General features: G+C 31.5%; 1 protein-coding gene across 15 annotated transcripts in view; it reads left to right on the forward strand.

Annotated features, from left to right (window-relative positions):
* Nucleotides 1-21283, forward strand: part of LOC145277951 (immunomodulatory peroxidase-like) — a 200001-nt gene that overhangs the window by 152907 nt on the left and 25811 nt on the right. For all 15 annotated transcript variants that reach the window (XM_080130048.1, XM_080130055.1, XM_080130059.1 and 12 more), the window contains 5 exons: nucleotides 9112-9285; nucleotides 12043-12061; nucleotides 15643-15657; nucleotides 16250-16365; nucleotides 17264-17365. In XM_080130048.1, coding sequence (XP_079986174.1) covers nucleotides 9112-9285; nucleotides 12043-12061; nucleotides 15643-15657; nucleotides 16250-16365; nucleotides 17264-17365 — 426 coding nt within the window. The remainder of the gene's footprint in view (nucleotides 1-9111; nucleotides 9286-12042; nucleotides 12062-15642; nucleotides 15658-16249; nucleotides 16366-17263; nucleotides 17366-21283) is intronic.

A 21283-nucleotide genomic window follows, 5' to 3' on the forward strand; every position in this document is an offset into this window, starting at 1 on the left:
ACCTTATGCAATCGTTGCTCTTACAACATCAACTTACTGGAAAGGTGCCCACAGATTTTGGTACCCGAGTGCGCAACAAAGCTCCGTGCGAAGCACGGGTATCTTTGCTAGTATATATATATATATATATATATATATATATATATATATATATATATGTATATATATATATTATATTATATTATATTACTAGCGGGGGTACCCGGTGTTGCCCGAGTGTTTGTTTCCGTGACGGGGGGGGGTTAAAAAATGTTATGGTAGGTAAGTAGGAAGGATCAAACCCGGAGTCATGAGTAAAAGTAGGAAAATAAAGTGTGAAAAACAAAAAAAAAAAACATCTGCAACGTTAACAGTTCGGCCACCAAGAAAAGTCCATTCCAGTTGTTTAGGAAAAAAAAAAAAAAAAAACGACTACGGTAGGTCGGCGCGAACGTGAAAATATAATGTGAATTGTCCAGCACGCTAACCACTACGCCACAGACCACTGCAGCTTAGTTTAGTGATTTTAAATAACTTCACATGAAAGAACTACGAAGCCAAACCGGTGTTCTCTTCTCAACTGTTCCTTGTGAACGATCCCCAAACGGTGTTAAGTGGTGGCAGGGGGAGGAGGAATTTATTAGAGAGAAAATATTTTACCACTTCCATTGATCTTAACCGATTTTGGCCGTGACTTCTCAGCAGAAAAAATATAGAAATCTAAGATTATCGAGGAATTTGAGAAATAATAAGCCTATAACACACCTCAGATATTGTTCTGCCGTTTGTGCATATTATATTTGCATGAAATATCTTGAATTTTAATCCTATGAAGGTCAAAATCCGACGGGAAAAAATGAGTTCATTTTATTTATATAGAAGAGAAGAGATGAGAAGAAGAGAAGATATTATATATACACACACGTCATAATCGCCTTGACAGACCGGTTCTTGTCAGATTACCGAAGTTATATATATATATATATATATATATATATATATATATATACATTATATATATATATATATATATATATATTAAGTAATGTGATTTATAATTTAAAAGTTTTAAAATTTTTAAAATTTAAAAATCAAAATTTAATTAAATTAAAAATCAGTTTCATAAGAAGGAACAACAACAAAGTCAATTATCTGTACGATCGTTTCGGAAATCCGTGCTTTTTATTTGTGGTATACATGAAGTCACGTAGAATAATTATACATAGTTTTTTTGTTAAGCACGGTCTCCTCATCAGCAAATTTAGGAGGATTTCTATTGAATTGAAAAGACACCAAAAATAAACCTAGCATTAAAAGTAAGGCAGATGAATCTGAAAAATTGAAGTAAAAGGTTTGGATATAAAATTTATAAGAAAATTAATAAGGAAATTGGTATAGGTTAGAGATAGAAATGAGTAGAAAAAATATATATATTTTTGAATTTACATAATAAATTTGATTTAAAAATATATAGATATATAATTACCTTTTGGTTTTTCTTTTTTTGAAATCAGGAACTGTATTTAAAGTAGTCATTTAGATGTTTGCTATAGCTTTTTATTTTATTGAATGATGAATTTTAAAAGGGCGACGCTCGTGCAGTAAATTGTTTCCGTTAGCGTATTTTGATTTAGAGACGCTACAGTTAATATCTATAGAGATAAAATAAAACATAGAATTTCAACGCACAAACATTCTTTTAAAAATAACTCTCTATCAAACCAAACTACTCTATCCAACTATATTTGGCAACTAAAAAATAGCAATATTTCTTTCAACTTAAAATGGCAAATAATTGAGACTTGCAAATCATATAAACCAGGAGATAAATTTTGTACATTATGTACAAAAGAAACCGTAAAAATTTTAAAATATGAAGATATAAAAAGCACAACCAAACTAGTAAATTCAAGACACGAGCTTCTATCGTGTAATCATAAACGTTGGTTTAAATTTAATAAATATAAACCACCTTAAATCATTAAAAATTACTCATTAGTAAAAATAGATTTTTTTTTTTTTTTTTTTTTTTAATAAATTAAGTTAAACCAATTACCGCCCTTAGACTCGTAAATCAAATAATAAATAAAGCCATGACAATTATCTCCCCTTAAAAACTTGCAAAAAAAAAAAACAAAAAAAAAAAAAAAAAAAAAAAACTCTCTCTCTATAGATATTAACTGTAGCGTCTCTAAATCAAAATACGCTAACGGAAACAATTTACTGCACGAGCGTCGCCCTTTTAAAATTCATCATTCAATAAAATAAAAAGCTATAGCAAACATCTAAATGACTACTTTAAATACAGTTCCTGATTTCAAAAAAAGAAAAACCAAAAGGTAATTATATATCTATATATTTTTAAATCAAATTTATTATGTAAATTCAAAAATATATATTTTTTTTCTACTCATTTCTATCTCTAACCTATACCAATTTCCTTATTAATTTTCTTATAAATTTTATATCCAAACCTTTTACTTCAATTTTTCAGATTCATCTGCCTTACTTTTAATGCTAGGTTTATTTTTGGTGTCTTTTCAATTCAATAGAAATCCTCCTAAATTTGCTGATGAGGAGACCGTGCTTAACAAAAAAACTATGTATAATTATTCTACGTGACTTCATGTATACCACAAATAAAAAGCACGGATTTCCGAAACGATCGTACAGATAATTGACTTTGTTGTTGTTCCTTCTTATGAAACTGATTTTTAATTTAATTAAATTTTGATTTTTAAATTTTAAAAATTTTAAAACTTTTAAATTATAAATCACATTACTTAATATTGAATTAGCTCTAGGACATTTAACTATCGAGCTTATTATATATCTAAATTACAACGAGCATTTCCTGTATTTTAATTAAACTAGTAATTTCACTATTACATTAAAATACACTTAGCTCTTTAGACTATTATTCTAATCTCCTTTAAATTTATATATATATATATATATATATATATATATATACATTATATATATGTAAATGTTTGGAGGTACAGAATTTATATACAGTTTTGAATAAAATAGGCGGAAGTTTCTCAAGAGCTCTTTCGGCTATCATCTCATCAGGAGAAAATCGATAGCGTACAAAATAATACTATGTCGAAAATAAAGAGTTCTAATGGGGAACTTATTGAATGCGCCAAAAGTACGGGGACACTAAAATAAATTTATTAACGTTTAAAAACGTTTAATATATATATATATATATATATATATATATATATATATATATATATATATATATATATGGACTACTTCATTGAATAATATTTGTGTATAAGTGTATTATTATTTCCATATTAAAATATTGGACTACATGGTAAGAACACTCTTTATATTACGTTAGCAATATCAATATCGTTTTCTCAAATATGTTACTTTTGTGTATGATTTCTAAATTCATTGATATATATATATATATATATATATATATATATATATATGTATATATATATATATAGCCATGTAAGACATCGTTTTCAATCGCGTTTTCCCCTCTATCGAATCGTATTATTCGTTTCTGTTCTCAATCTCTTCATTCATTTTTAAAGGCTTTTCGACAGCATAGACAAAATGCAAATCCACACGATTTTCTTGTTCCAGTTCAAACTAAACCGAAAAACTAAACCGAAAAACTGTCTTCTTTGGAGGTGGTTAGTCCAAGTGCTTCCACTGCATTGGCTGGGCTTTGGTCTCTGGATTATAGTGATAGACGCAGGTTTCATCCTGTGTAATCAGTCTTTTGAAAATCTTTGATTCATCTTCTTGGCACATCTCCAAATTCATCCTCGAGCACTCGACGCGTTCTCGCTTCTGGAATGGTGTGAGCAACCTGTGAATCCATCTGGCAGACACCTTATGCATATGCAAATGGTCATGAATGATAGTTTCCACAGACCCTGTACTAATCTTGACATCTTAGGCTATTTGGCGAATAGTAATGCGCCGATCTTCCAAAATGGCTGCCTCAACTTGACGGACAGATGCCCCATCAATGGCAGAAGGGGGAGGGCGATCAGGTCTGGAGCTGTTTCCACAGACTTCAGGCCATGTTTGAATTCACGATGCCAGCGTTTTGCAAGGTTATATGATGGGACATTATCACTATAAGTTTCTTTCATTTCATCAAAGGTCTCATGTGGTGTGCGTCCTTTCAAATACAAAAACCGGATCACTGCTCGACATTAAACAGGCTCCATTTCACACCTGACTCAGTTCAAACACCTGTAAAACAAAAACCACAATTAGTTCAGAGCTGTAATTTGCCACATAATCCGTAGAGATATAAATCATTGCACATGCAAAATTTCAGCTAGATCAGACAACTGGAAGTTGGTCAGGGGCATTACTTATTGCACACCCTTCGTATCCTTTGATCTTAGCCAAAAGGTCAAATAAGCCTAATATAGTTTGCTACCAGGCATTACCTCCTTCTAAAATAATGTGAAATAACCGCCACAACATATATTTTAAGAGGTGGGGAATGGAATATGGAGTAAGTCCCGGAAATGACTGAAGCAGTTTATGATCTCAAAAATACTTTATTTAATATATAAAAGCTGAAACAGTCTCCGATTTAGACATAACATTATTTCATGTATGTTTTAACGGTGGAGTAGGGGATAAGGAATCAGTCCAGGAAATAGCCGAAACCGTTTACGAGTTAAACATTACTATATTTCATTCATATTTTTAACAATGGGGGGAGGATATAGGGTCATTCCCGGAAATGGCTGCAGCAATTTAATTTTAGGCATTAATTTATTTCATGTAAAGTTTTAACAGTGGGCTGGGGGATAAGAAGTCAGTGCCGAAAATGGCTGAAACAGTTTAGGATTAAACATTGCTTTATTTCATGTATATTTTGAACAGATATTATTATATAGTTATTATTTTCGTAGGGGGGATATATATGGGTTAAACTTATGATTAATGATTGTCTAAATTAGTAACATATCCAAGAATTATGAAAAATGATGAAATGTGAGTTAATTGATTGGTGTTTTCTTTAATGAAATAACCCAGGCAATATATCAAATATCCAAGAATTATGAAAAATGATTAAAGTTGAATTAATCGATTGGTGTGTTTGTAATGAAAGAAAAACCCAAACAATATATCCGAGTTATTATTTTTGCAAATGGGGAGGGGGCATATTATGGGTTACAATTATAAAAAATGATTGTCGAAATTAGTAACACATCCAAGAATTATGAAATATGATAAAATATGAGTTAATTGATTGGGTGGTTGTAATGAAATAATCAAACCAGACAATATATCAAAGTTATTGTTTTCGTAAGGTGGAGGAGGCGATAATATGGGTTAAAATTATGAAAAGTTATTGTCGAAATGAGTAACATATTCAAGAATTATGAAAAATGATGAAATGTGAGTTAATTGATTGGTGTTTTCTTTAATGAAATAATCAACCCAGGCAATATATCAAATTCATTATTTTCGTAAAAAAGGGGGAATAATAGGGGTTAAAATTATTAAAAATGATTGTCGAAATTAGTAACATCCAAGAATTATGAAAAATGATGAAATATGAGTTATTTGATTAGTGCGTTTGTTATGAAAAAATAAACCCAGGCAATATATCAAAGTTGTTATTTTCGTACGGGGAAGGGCGATAATGTGGGTCAGAATTAAAAAATATGACTGTCGAAATTAGTAACATATCCAGGAATTATGAAAAATTATAAAATGTTAATTAATTGATTAGTTCGTCTGTAATTAAATAATTAGTCCAGACAACATATAAAAGTTAATATTTTCGTAATAGGAGTGTGCGATATTGTGGGTTATAATTATAAAAATGACTGTCAAAATTAGTAACATATCCAAGAATTATGAAAAATGATGAAATTTGAATTAATCGATTGGTGTGTTTGTAATGAAAGAAAAACCCAAACAATATATCCGAGTTATTATTTTTGAAAATGGGGAGTGGGGCATATTGTGGGTTACAATTATAAAAAATGATTGTCGAAATTAGTAACATATCCAAGAATTATGAAATATGATAAAATATGAGTTAATTGACTGGGTGGGTGTAATGAAATAATCAAACCAGACAATATATCAAAGTTATTGTTTTCGTAAGGTGGAGGAGGCGATAATATGGGTTAAAATTTTTAAAAATGATTGTCGAAATGAGTAACATATTCAAGAATTATGAAAAATGATAAAATTTGAATTAATCGATTGGTGTGTTTGTAATAAATTAATAAACCCAGACAATATATCAGAGTTATTATTTTTGCAAGGAGGGGGAATGATGTGGGTTACATAAATAAAAAAATCATTGTCGAAATTCGTAACATATCCAAGAATTATAAAACATGATGAAATGTGAGTTAATGTGTTAGTTAATTGTGTGACAATATATCAATATTAATATTTTCGTAAGGGGAGGGCCGATAATGTTGATTACAATTATAAAAACTGATTGTCGAAATTAGTAACATATCCAAGAATTGTGGAAAATAATGAAACGTGAGTTAATGTGTGAGTTAATTGTGTGACAATATATCTAAAGTAATATTTTCGTAAGGGGAGGGACGATTGATTGGTGCGTTTGTAATGAATTAATCGGCCCAGGTAATATATCAAAGTTATTATTTTTGTAAGAGCGGTGGGTTATGATGTGGGTTACATTTATGAAAAATGGTTGTCGAAATTACTAACACATGCAAGAATCATGAAAAATGATGAAATGTGAATAAGTCGATAGAGGCGACGGATTTTCACAAGATCAGAATCGTTTTGAAGCGCGACCCTTCAGGCGACACTTACCGAAAAATTGGCTAAAAACATTAATTTCCTCACCCTCAATTGGGCACTTTTCTACAGGGAAGGGTCGCTTTTGTCGACAATATTTTCGAATGTCATCACCTCTTTTCGATTGTCTAGCCTTAATTTAAACCTACGTCACTTCCGGTTTAGTATTGGTCGTAACAGCAAAGACCGCGTTTTTTTTTCACGTTCTTTTCCTCCTTCGCTTTACGGGTTCGAGCCTGCCTTCCTACTACCACTTTTTTTTTGTTGCTCAACACACACCTCCAAATACCAGGGCAACGCCGGGCACCCATGCTAGTATATCTATAAAAGTGACAGTGTCCGTCTGTGTGTCTGTGTACATTTCCTTACACAATAACTCTGTCAATTTTCAGTCTACAGACTCGAAATTTTATATACAGGGTATGGAGATTTGGAAAAATCTTTGTAATCTGTTTTCGGCCATAAATTTTGCTGTTAAGGGATCAAAGTTCAACGACTTGACCTTTAAAAACTCTACCAAACTCCTCGCCAATTTTATGTTTAAACACTTGAAAATTTAGATATAGGTTCCTTGGACATGGATCTTACTTAATAACTTTATTTGAGCCCAAAACAATTTATGTTAAGGGGTCATGATAGGGGTCAAATTAAAAAAAAAGATCTCTGCTTTCTCTACCAAATTACTCAGACAATTTCTGGTCTAAACATTTGAAATTTTACATAAAGGGTATTCAGAGATAGGGCAAGCTTTTTAATCGGTTTGGGTCGAAAATTTCAGCCACCAATATATATATGTATGTATGTATGTATGTATGTTTGCCTGTCTACCTTAAACTTTCGACCAAGGCGACGGATTTTCACCAGATAAGTATCGTTTTGGAGCACGACCCTTTAGGCGACAAATAACGAAGAATTGGCTAAAAACGTTATTTTCTTCACCCTCAACCGGGTACTTTTCTACATGGAGGGGTTGCTTTTTTTCGCCGAGTTTTCGATAGTCATCCTCTCTTTTCGATTGTCTAGCCTTAATTTAAACATACGTCACTTCCAGTTTGGCGGTGGTCGTAACAGCAAATACGTCACGTTTTTTTTACGTTCATTTCCTCCTTCGAGGTACGGGTTCGAGCCTGCGTTCTTACTACCATATTTTATTTTTTATTTTATTTATTTATTTATTTTTTTTTGTTCAACATACATCTCCAAACCCCCGGGTAACGCCGGAAACCCATGTTGGTTTATTATAAAAGGAGATCTTTTGAAGTTAAACGTGAAAAAAACGACATTGATTTTATTCTTTTTATATTTGAATATTCGGCCACTTAGTGAAAAACGACTTTTTATACAGTTATACTATTCTTTCTATAGTTAAGCATAGGGTTGCACTATTAAAAATGTCTTTTTTTTTATAAAATTTTATTATTCTTTTTTATTATTATTTTATGAACCACGTGATTTATGGACTAAATTATTTTTATACAATAGTCTTATTGTTTCCATAGTTTAATATTGGACAACATGATTAAAACGCCTTTTTACGCTAATTAATTTTTAGACGTATCTGACTCTTATTGGTGAATCCTCAGGTGTTTCTTTGAAACGAGTTTCCCTATAAAAATTCCACGTATGTAATAGTACATCATACGGAACCATTATTATTTTTTTTTTTCTTTTAGTAATTTTCGTATCATTTGAATTCTTTGGGTTACAATTCTTATGTTGAATGTTATTTTTACAAGGTGGCGGTCAATGTAATCTCGGACCTTCTTCAGAGGTATCTTCTCAAACTCGATAATCTTTTTGTCGGACTAGGGAATCTGCACCGAATTGTGAAGGCAACCCTTTATTTAATTCACGGAGGCTGCTTGTTCTCGTTCTGTCAGTCATGGCTGCATGGAGGCTTTAAGTAATTCGCAGTTGTATTTTTGGTCACCTACGCTGAGGATTGCACCTTCAATCTTTAGAATAATGTCAACTTATAACTGAATTTCTCGAAGTACTCTAACCACTGTGCCTATTATGCCTGACGGAACGATAGCAGGCTACTCCCGTGAATTAAATAAAGGGTTCCATTCGAAATTCTGTGCAGATTCCCGAGTTTGCACATATGGATTCCTTAGTTCGACAAGATATATCTGAAGAAGGTCGGATGTTATATCAACCGAAACGTTGTGAAAATGGCAATCAAGATAAGAACAGTAGTTTGAAGAATCTAAATAAAGCAAATAAGCAATCCTGATCTAAAACAAACAAAATTAAAAATTGTATGGTTTCGTTTTTCAAAAATATATCTTGTGTGTATTAATATGCTTTACATATTGTTTTATTTCTTTTAAACAGCTAATAAATATCCAAGAAACATCAGTTTCTTTGGACCACTATTACCTGGTCCACGACAAATAAGTCTCGACTTTTTCAAATCAACCTCTGCCCCGTCTGCAGTCTTTTCTGCTATAACCCCTACCTTCGCTCGTTTTGTGGAACATGATTTGTACAAGACAAAGTTGTTGGATGGTAAGTAATTACATTTTTAACTTATTATGAATGTAAGTTCGTTCCTATGCCGAAAACAATAGCACAGAGTGGGGATTGCTTCGATATCTGTACTTCCCATCGTCACAGTCACAGTTGTAGAATGATCCTTTCTTCATTCGTTTTGTGGCTCGTAGGTTGAAAGCATTACAAAGAATAACAAATTCATCAATTTCCCTGGGATAACACTTATTTCATATAGCGAGTATATTGAGTATATTCATTGAGATGTAGTGCACCTTCCGCTACCAACATTCACTAATGTGTTTAAAGACGTCCACGGGCGAGAACTCTCTAGCTTTTCTTTCACATGCTTCAACCATGACGTAACTTCCTTCTCACGTCAGCTAAATTGACCCCTAGTAAAACATTCCAATAACTTACCTTATGTGGGATTTTACATGTTTAACGTTGTTTCTATAAACCCAACACGCAATCGGGCTATGTAACTATTCTATAAACCCAAAACCCAATCGTGCTATGTAACTATTATATTACTAAGAAAAAAAAAAGCACCATGAAGAGGGTGTACAACACCCAACATTATCGTCCCTTTTATATGAAAATTTACTTGAATAGATTTTCAAATCTTATTAAATATTTGTAAGGTTTCATAAGTATAAAATGACTAAAAATTTTAACCTGTTAAAGACGGGCGGAAGTTTGATTTAGAGTATCTAATTTATACTAAATTGATATTTGCATGTGCTTTAATTTCTGCTAATTTTGCAATAAATAACAATCCCTATTACTTCGTTATAATCCCGAATCTAAGATTAAATGAATATATATGTATATATGCATATCTATATATGTACGTATATATGCATGTCTATATATATGTATGTCTATATATATATATATATATATATATGTATATATATATTTATATATATATGTATTTCTATATATATATGTATGTCTATATGTATGTATATGTATAAATAGGTGTATATACATATATATGTGTATATACATATATATATATATATGTGTATAAACATATGATACATATGTGTATATAAATATATATATATATATATGTATATGCATATATGCATATACATATATATATATATATGCATATACATATATGTATGCATATACATATATGTATGCATATACATATACATATAGTCTATGTAGTCATAGTTTATATTGGCTAAGACAATAACTGATTGTGAATTATCTCACATAAAAAAATCTAATATATATCATCCAAACACTACCGTGTTTGAATATATAGTTAAGTGGCAGTTTTAGTCATTGAGAACTGTTTAAAAGCTTCACCGCTCACTCATTTTTCGACCAAATTTCAAACAATTATTACAGTGTATAGATCATTTTCTCAGTTTAACTGTGAAAAATTTTTTCAATGTTCGTTCAATAAAACAAAAGTTATGATGAATTTAGTGGTGTTCAAAATCGTAAAAAATGTAAGGAGGTGAGCGACTTTTTTTAATGGTTTCTATAGCAACCATGTCGCCTCATCGCCTAGTATTGCTAGTAATTCATTGCTTGACACGAAGATGGAAGTAACAAGTGAAAAAGCGAGATGAAAGAATGAAAGGGGGATAACTGTGGGATTTTATTGAAGCTGACGGGTGCCGTACATTGTTATTACATATGTGTATGTTATATATATGGGGGCAAAAATGAGACTGAAATTAAACAAAGAATAAGTGAATTTATTGGAAGCCTGGAAAAATCATGAATTACAATAGAAAAATGCGAGCATGAAAAGTAATATGGTTGAGCTTAAACATGGAAAAGTAAAGGACTAGTTGTTAAAACTGGAAAAAAATATTCTAGTAAAAAATATAAATTTATGACTTAAAATATGGCAGCATTAAATTTTATAAAAGCAATTTAACACTATATAATCAATTTTAATGCAGCATTATTTTAAGTTAAAATTTATTATATTTTTTACTATGAAATCTTGTCCTTTTCTTTTCCAGTTTTAACAACTAGTCTTTTACTTTTCCATGTTTACGCTTAACCACACTACTTTTCATGCTCGTATTTTTCTTTTGTAATATATATATATATATATATATATATATATATATATATATATATATATATATATATATATAGTTATAAAATGTATATGGCGATTAAGCTACACTGAATATTCCGCGTTTCATCCACTCTAGGATTCATAAGCCTGTGGATGAAACGCGGAATATTCAGTGTAGCTTAATCGCCATATACATTTTATAACTTACTAACTAGCTCTACCTACGTATAGAGCACTTTTGAAGTAAATACTTAAAGTTTACGCATAAATCTATACTTTCGTATATTGATTTTATGTGAGTAAATTAAGTAGCTATATATATATATATATATATTTAATATATATATATATATATATATATATATTACATCGTCAAGCTCAAATATCGGCTGACGTCATATTGTAAACAAACACAGACGGAATTTGATGACCTACTTTCATTATTATATCTTTTTTATTATATTTATTTATTTATTTTTATTTATTTATTTATTTATTTATATTTTTTTCGAATTAGTCCACCGCGCAAATTATTCCTCGTAATATATAATATTGAATTGAGTATTGATTCTATAATAATACATACGCAATCTGCATGAATTAAAATATCATGTTAAAGCGTATTGTACGACTGGGCAACGTGTGTGAGTGAGTATATAGATTTTCTGCTCTTTGTTTTTCTTTTGATAATCAATATAATGTATTTCTTTTTTCAGGAAGTAGCTGTTGCAATCAGTAAGTAGTGTTTAGTTTTTTTATACGTCATTTCACGTCTACACTTTTTATATTCGTAGCGAATGTGGACAAAATTATAACATTTCTATTTGACAAAGGAAATTAATGTAGGGTTACGTTAGACCAATTAAAAAAAAAAACTTTATTTATCTATTAGTTAGTAATTAATGATATAGACATATACTTTTAACTAAATCCTTTAAAATAATATGTACGTAAAATAAAATAAACCTAAGATCATGTTTTGATTCAATTTAAATTTAATTTTTATGCCTTACTTTGTAAAGTTTATATAAATGCACTTTGAAAATTAATAACCATTCTCATGCCTTGCAAGTAATGCTTTTCTAACTTGGATCTCATTCTTAAGATTATACTAGACTATCCGTGACCCGTCGGGTCAGTATGTTATATTAACTATGGAATTCATGTATGAGCGTGACTCTTGTGACGTAAAGAAAATAGTTTTTTTTTACATAACAGAAACATTTCTATGAAAGTATATTAAAATGAAAAAAGAATATAGATGGATTTCTATGAGTCATTCTGTTTATTATAATTGATTATTTAAAAAAAAATACAGTTACTGAATTATAAATGGTTGGATATTCTTATAGGTAAATGTGCACTGAACAGATATCATAATACTTATTATAGTTCAATTCAAATTTTGATATATCTGCTTTCTTTTTTTACACCGTTCATTTCTGTATTACGTTTAAGTTATTTTAACCCCTACTCTTCCCATGTTAAATAAAAATTTCGAAATAATAACGTTAATATTTCAGTGCGCAGGTCATGCGCGCATGCGCAACCGGATGTCGTAAACCGGAAAGTGGGTTACATGCATCGTTACAAGATCATTTGAGTTTTATAATTATATAGATTTTACTTTGTTTTTAATTTGAATTTAAAATAATTAATATGCGTTTGCGTGCCTGTGATATGTTGAAGTTATTTTTTTATATATATATACTAATTGACTGAAAACGAAAAGTTATTTGGAATTAAATAAATTATTTACATTTGATTTTAAACATAAAAAAGAAAATCACATACAATAAAATCTACTCCTCTGTCTTTTTCCTTTTCTCTTTTTTTACTTCTATTTCTCCTTTGTATCTCTATTTCCCTCTCGCAGATCTCGTATATATTCTATCTAGAGTATTGAGCACTGTTCAGTTCAACATAAAATTTTATAAGAGTAAAGTATTATAACACATACCAGCTGTTTTTAGAGTATGGGGTACATCTGGATTCAGCATCTAATACGTTTCAAGTGGTCGACTACATTATTGCACGCACCTGCTACGTCTAGAGAATTGAGCACAATTTTATGTAGCATATACTATTTACCGATTTCCTATTATATTATAATTTATTTATTGTTTCGGGGGTTTGTTTCGGATTATTGACCGGGACAATAAATAACAAAACATTATTTAAAACCGTGTACTTAACGTATTTCTTTAAAAACATTTTTATTTACCTCTCATTATCTGGAACTCATTTTTATAAAACCAGATATCTGCCTCTTTCTACCAAAGTATAATGAAAGAAACAAAAAACGATTTCAAAGGTAATCTAAGAAAAAATATCAAGAGGCCTCCAGAGCGCTATTCACCAACACTAAATAAAAGTAAGGAGGCTTCCAGAGCGCTACTGAAACTAAGTTTTTATCCCCCAGAAAAGAAATCATTTCTAAGTGATCAGTGGAAAATGTCAGATGTGCAAAACGCTACTAGAAACATTGATTAAAATTAAGGGGGCATCCAGTGCTTTACTAAATTTATTTTTGTAAATACTTTATTTCTTATTTAAAAATAAGACTACTCGATGATAAGTGTTTTTGTTGGACGACATTTTCATTCCATCGTGGATGAGATATTGTTTGTTTTATTTTAGATGGATAGGATTCTGGACAGTTAGCTTATCTCTTATTTAAAAATAAAACTACTCGTGATTTTTAATTTTGTTTGTTTATATGGATAGCATTCTGTTAAAGTAGTTTACATTTTATTTAAAAACTACTTGATGTTTATACATGTTTTTTGTTGTACTACATTTTTCTTTCTGTCACTGTTAAGATTAGAAAACTCTACCAAACTCCTCCACCAGTTTTGGGTCTAAACACTTGAAATTTTAGATGTTGGTTACTTGAACATGGATCGAACATTTTAACTTGATTTGAGCTCAAAACAATAAATGTTAAGGGATAAAAATTCGGGTCAAATTAAAAAAAACATGCGCATGAAGTTATGAACAGTACATGGGGCCCGAGCAAAGCCGGGGTGACCTGCTAGTTTGTGACATAAACATAAAAATCTCCAAGCGAAATAATTCATATTTTAAATATAACATAAATTTTTTTTTTTTCTTCTAAGTTTTAAGATGCTCAAACAAATAATGATTAATTAATATTAATATATCAACTTGAAACTAAATTTACTCATGTTTCAGAATTTTTGAGGATTGATAATTCGTATTGTTTGGATTTTTTGGTTTATTTTTCTCAATCTGAGTGTAATTTTCAGAATGTTTCCAAGATTTAACCTTCAGGTGTATCTGGTCGAACTCGGTAATCTGCACAGAATTTCGAACGGAACAATATACTTAATCCATAAGGTTATCACGATTTGATTCTTGGCATAGTGGATAAAGTACTTGTTAAAATTCATTAATAATAAATTTAGAAAAATATAATGTCAAAAAAATGTCAGAACACAAACAATAATTTTAAAATAGGTTGATCGCTAGAATCTGACGTAGCATTGCGGAGAGGTCACTGAAAGTGACGTGGACTTTAGGTAGAGCTTTAAAAAGACACGTATGTTAGTTAAAGGTTGGGAGTGAGAGAGAGAGAGCGAGAGAGAGAGAGAGAGACAGAGAGAGAGCAGACCGAGCTGATGGTCAGGAGGAGAAAGCCGGTCCACGGACGTGGATGGTTCCCAGTAGAGGGGGTCAGAAATGGCAATAGTCTAAGACCAGCGTAGCAGCTTCTCAAATGGGGGAAACATTAGGTAACTAAAGCTGCTATAATTATCACCAAGACTTCGAGTCGTACAAATATTCAGTTGTAGCTTTCCAGGGATCCGCCAAACAAAACTAAAGATGAACCTAACCCTAACCCTCTACCATTGGCCGATGTTAAACACCAGAGACTGTTATTCGTCCCTTTCTGTGTAAATGTTACATGTCCGTTGTTAAACTGTATTTGTTAATATATCAACACTCGTAAGTGTTATACACGCATCAATTCAAATAATAATAATAATAATAATAATAATAATAATAATAATAATAATAATAATAATAATAGTAATAATAATAATAATAATAAAACTAGATAGACGAACACACGTATATACACACGTCATATAGATGACTGTGGCACGTATATACATACGTATATACACTCGATATACATCCTTTAATGTTGTATAGAACCCCCCCCCCGACAATATTACAAGCATATGTTATTTTTAGATATCGCCCGTTATAAGGATTGAATTTGAAATCTAAATGACTTAATTTATGAGAAATAGTTTATTGATGAGACGCTTTAACTTTTTTATTTTCAGATTGCAAGCGTTTGGGTAAGAAAATGTTATTCTACTTTTAAATATATTTTAATTTTGCTCTTAGAATTTATTATTTTACCTTTAGCTTTAAGACGTTTATCTTTGCATTTTAAAATTTCAAATATGCTTTAATTTTTTTAATCTTACTTTTATCTTTAAAACTTTTAATACATTAATAAACCTCATGTTTCTTTTTAAATTTGTGTTTGAAACTTTGACCCTGGTTTCAAACCGTTCAAACGTTATGGTATTAAACATCTCACTACAATTTGCTTTTTAAACTCTGTTTTAAAACTTTTGGCGTCGCGTCTAAATTTTTGAGTTCTTATAATCGATTTTTAACAACTCTTTTAAACTGTTAAGCTTTAAATATTCGCTTAAAACTTTTAATCTTGAAATGTTAATTTTCTTTGAAACTTTGACTTAAAAACGTTGAAACTTTCGTCGTCGTTTGGAACTCTTATATTCACTTCTATGTTTTTTATAAATTTTAAATTTGCTTGTAAAAGGTCTACTCAATTATTTATTGATATCTGCATCTTGCTTTTAGAACTTTTAGATTTGATTCTAGAATTTAATATTTTCTTTTCATATTCTGTCGTTTTAGGGAGTGTAACAACATATATCTTACTGACACAGATCCCTATTTCAGTAAATACTCAATAAAGTGCTTGCCCAAAGGCAATATTGTGGCGTCTACGAAACTCGACTGCAAAAAACAAGGTACTACTACTACTACTACTACTACTATTATTGTTAGTAGTATTTTTCTATTATTACTACTAGTGCTACTGATGATAATAATGTACTCAGATAATGAACAAATGGAACCAGGGAATAAAGGGTATTATCTACGTTATCAGCGTTACTTTCACTTTAGATGTGTCTGTTAGTGTATTTACCTCCCTCCTACGCAACCACAGGAAAGGGAGACACAAGGTCAGAAAGAGATGATAGAAAAGCTAAATAATAGACGTGCTTTCTGGCCCACAGAAAAAAAAATGTTTAAGACTCCTCGTATCTATTCTTCGAAAGATGCGCCTCAGCTGACTAGCAAAAACTAAACCATTCCCAAAGTGTGGAAGATTGAATTTCGTAGAACTGTGCGGAAGAAAGGCCGCCTAGTGTCAAAATGGCTCAAGCTCTGTAAGACTGATTCTAGATTTGGTATCATCGCCTGTAAAGTACAGCCTAACCTTTGCGAAAAGATTCTGTAGATGTATCAGGTCGGCGAAACGGTGTCTGCCGGTTTGTAAGAAGGGGCATTTAAAACCATTGTAATCTATTAATGTATATTGTTATTGCTTAAGCATATCACTATGATTAATTTATAACATTCTTTTACATTATTAAAGCGCATTTCTTTTTTCTTGCAATCTTCTCACGTATCGAGTTATCTTCCATCATGATGATGCTCGTCCTCGCCCAACATTACTGATCAAAGATTTTTCTAGACAAATTTGGTTACGAAATTTTGCTCCATCCTGCATATATGCATCTCCCAACCTAGTTCCTTCAGATTATCAAGGATTACAAAATAAATTAATTAACATGCGTGATTGTAAATGCGAGCCAGACACGTGTTATTATTATTAATTATTTGCTTTATTTATCATTTCAGGTCCTACAGAGCAAATTAATGAAAATACGCACACGTTGGATCTTTCTAACATTTACGGATCAACGAAAGCAGTTTCAGATAGACTGAGGACAAAGACAGACGGTAATCCTGTTCTTCTATAAAATTTGCACTTGGTTATCAGAATTGACGGTAGTGCTATGGTTGCTAGTGCTGACTGGTTTCATTGGTCTGAGTTCAAATTGTACTACTTTCATTAATTCTCACAGTAAAAACTATTATTACGTCACGCAATTATATAGCATGTAGAATATCTTGTAATATATTTCCCTAAAGCATAAAACATGTGCTGTTTTGTCTTTAAGCATTTGACTATTGGATATACATTTATATATCTTTATTGTTACCAGACATGCACATTTATATATTCATCTATGGATCACCTTCTCTTCCTCTCTCTCTCTCATATATATATATATATATATATATATATATATATATATATATATATACATAGTGTGTGTGTGTATAAATTAATATATATATATATATATATATATATATATATATATATATTAATATCTATGAAGTAGTAGCGTTGCACAACTCTCCATGGTCAAAGAAATATATATAAATCCGTTTTAGGCTATTTCTTGCAAAGGCCTCCTGGTCAAAGATATATATAAATCCGTTATAGGCTATTTCTCCAGAACAGAAGGAGAACTAAACTTCTCTTTCGCATGTGATATATGACCGTCTTCCTGTACATCCTCGCCTAGAAATCCTGATGATGTCCCCTGAAATAGGGACGAAACGTTGAATTTATTTTTGTTTTTACTCTTTTAGGTTTTTCCTTTTTATTCACATACAATTGTACACGTGATTTCTATATATAGTATTTTACAAACGAAATCTGCACTGAATAAGTTACCTTGTTTGCATATTACATTAAAGAAAATCTATTTTAATAATTAGCTCAGTCTTATTTATCATTTCCTGTAATAGAATCGTTTCAATTGTACGAATTAAAACTATTATTTAGAATTTATTCAAGTTTATTTTCATTTAAATTTACCTTTGATTTAATTTGTTTTTAATTATTCATAACACAGTTGCGTTTAAACTACGGGGTTATTTCCCTTTAAGCTAATACTTCCGAGTTTAATTGCTTGAAATCCGGAATTATTTTGTTTTATTTAAACTTTGAGAGTTACAATAAGCTGGATGTTATTAAATGTTAGATTTGTTTTAATTTAGAAATATTCTTTAAAGCTGATTTATTATTTTTAATTTATTATTTTGTGTTTTGGGTGTAATTTTCTTAAATTTATTTTCGATTCTTTTAAGTTTTAAGAAACGTTTCTGTTTTGTGTGGTGATCTACTTCTTTCTGTTTTAAAACGATGTATTCAGTAATTTTCTTTTATTAAAAAATGAAAGGTTTCCTTTCTTTAGAACAAAAGGTAAACATACGTTTGAAGCAAAAACAAAGTATTTGATTTTAAATAATGTGCATACAAAAATGTCATCTATTTTCTCATGTTTTTTTTTTTTTTTTTTACATAAATTCTTTATAAACGTTCTCATTTACTTGCCTCCCCAGGGGAGCAGGGTTAGTAAGACACACGGTCGGTTGTTAATGTGAGCAAAATTCACCTTTCAAAATAGAATACGTTAAATTGTGGCATAATTTCAGTCCAGAAGGGTTTCTCATTTATTGACTGTGAATAGAAAATCAGAATTGTAGTATCAGAACAGATACTACACTTTTCAAGATATGGTCTGTTTTCAATTATATTTTATATATTTATTAAACAAAACAGGCATTATTTTCTCCGCTTTTTTTTCTAATAATTATAATATAGTATCCGTACAGTGGTGATAACATACTTTCATGGATTAGCAAAAAAAACTTTTGAGAGGGGGGATTGAAAAGAATCTCCGAACTACATCCTTTCAACGATAATTTAATGTACCTCTATAGGTCTCCATCTTACGACATCTACTTGAAGGCATCCAATTGGCGAAAAGATACCCAACAGCAGTTTTATTCCTACCAGTTTATGACTCAGCCTGGAAAATATTTTCTCCGGTACGGAAGGCTGTTTCAACAATGGCTGTTGGATGTGTACTGCAAGATTGAAACAGAGCGTTTACAGTTCGTGAGGCGGGAGCAGCAGACCTAGAGAGCTGACAATTATGGCAACTTGAAGGATTAAATTCTTACGGAGGATGGGAATCCTGAACAGATTGGTCAACGAGTGGTACTTCAGGCAACTTACACAGGAGGCCATCGATACATGTTTGAGCGCCAAAATGATGCCATGGTTTGTGTTCGGCGTATGAACCGAGTCGACCTCTTCAACACATTCACGACAAATCCAAAGTGGACGGAAATTACAGAAAATGTTCCTCTTGGTCAAGATATTGTTGCCAGGGTCTTAAGGCAGAAGCTAAAAACGCTAATGGAGTTATTTTTAAAAGGGGAGGAGGGGTGACAGGTTGTGGGCTTTTCTTGTACCGCATTGAATACTTAAAAAGAGGACTGCCGCATGCACACATTTTCACCTGGCAGAACAAATAGATCCGTGACAAAGAGGAAGACTCTGGGCTTCACGCAAAAGTGATGGCAAATATGTTGCACGGACCTTGTGGACAATTGAATCCAAGTTGCCCATGTATGATCGACAACAAATGCTACAAAACATAGCCTAAAGAATTTCTATAGTGTACCGAGCAAGGCCAAGACTCTCATCCCAAGTACAGGCGAAGGAAACCAGAAGATGGAAGCCAAACTGATACAATAAGGATGAAGGAAAATGGTTGCTATGTTCATCAAAAAAATCACAAATAAGTTCTCTACAACAGAATTCTTCTTCACGTTAATGTAGAAATTCACATTAATGTAGAAATTTGTAGCTCGATCCAAAGCATCAGATACGTCCTTAAATACGTGAACAAATTGTGTCATCAAACAGTGTTTGAGCTACAAAGAAATGATGGAGCAGCTAATCAACAAGGTCAAGTACAACGATAAATTGTGGATGAGATCCAACAGTTCCAGAGTTCAAGAATGTCTGCAATTCAAATGCAGCCTGGAGGATATTGGAGCATCCCATTCATGAACATTCCTCTCCAATTGCACGACTTTCTGTTTATCTTGAAAATGGCCAACGTATCATGTTCTCAGCTGATATCTTTCTGGAACCAACGCCCATCGCCTGCCAACACTTTGACAGCATTTTTTTACTCTCCCATGAAGATGACATTGCAAGGAGCCTCAAATATGTAGAAGTCCCAGAGTTTTATGCTTGAACAAATTTACAAAGAATAGGGGCAGAAGAAAGCGTGGGGAACAAGTTGAAGGAGTTGAAAATGATAATGTATGGAAGTCAGCATGCGTTGGAAGAATCTGCACAATTAGTCCAAGAGCAGGAAAATATTATTTCTTACATCTGTTGTCCAATGAGGTTACTGGTCGGACATCGTTTCGAGATTTGCTAGCATACAATAGTCACATTTTTGATACATACAAAGCAGCGTGTCTTGCCAGGGGACTTCTTGAAAATGACCATCATTTACACCAGCAATAGGAGAGGAACGTGCCACTCAATCACCTTCGAATTTTCGAAGCCTCTTCGCGGTAATTTTAATGGCTTGCAAGCTAAGCGATTTTCTCGGAATTTGGACGAGTTTTCGTGATGTAATCTCTAAAGACATTTTTCACAGACACAGGAAAGAAGTTAAAAAGCCAGAAGCAGATTTTAATGATGACATCTACAGCAAAACTCTTTCCCTGATTGAAGAAAAAGTTCTCCTCATGTGCGGTCAACCATTGACAAGCCATGGATTACCTGCATCGAGGCAAGGAGATGTAAGACTGGTAAGAGAGTCTCAACGTGAAGTAAATTACAATTTAGAAAAACTTTCCCTACAAGCAGAAAATATGCAAGAAAAACTGACAGATTATCAAAGAGACGTTTACAAGTCATTCATGGCAATGTTGGAAGCACAAGGTGAGATGAACAAAAACATGATGTCTTTGATGCTCCAGGTGGCATGC

The sequence above is a fragment of the Euprymna scolopes genome, chromosome 6, assembly GCF_053919585.1.
Source record: "Euprymna scolopes isolate OS-2025 chromosome 6, ASM5391958v1, whole genome shotgun sequence".
In the NCBI taxonomy this organism is placed as follows: Eukaryota; Metazoa; Mollusca; class Cephalopoda; order Sepiida; family Sepiolidae; genus Euprymna; species Euprymna scolopes.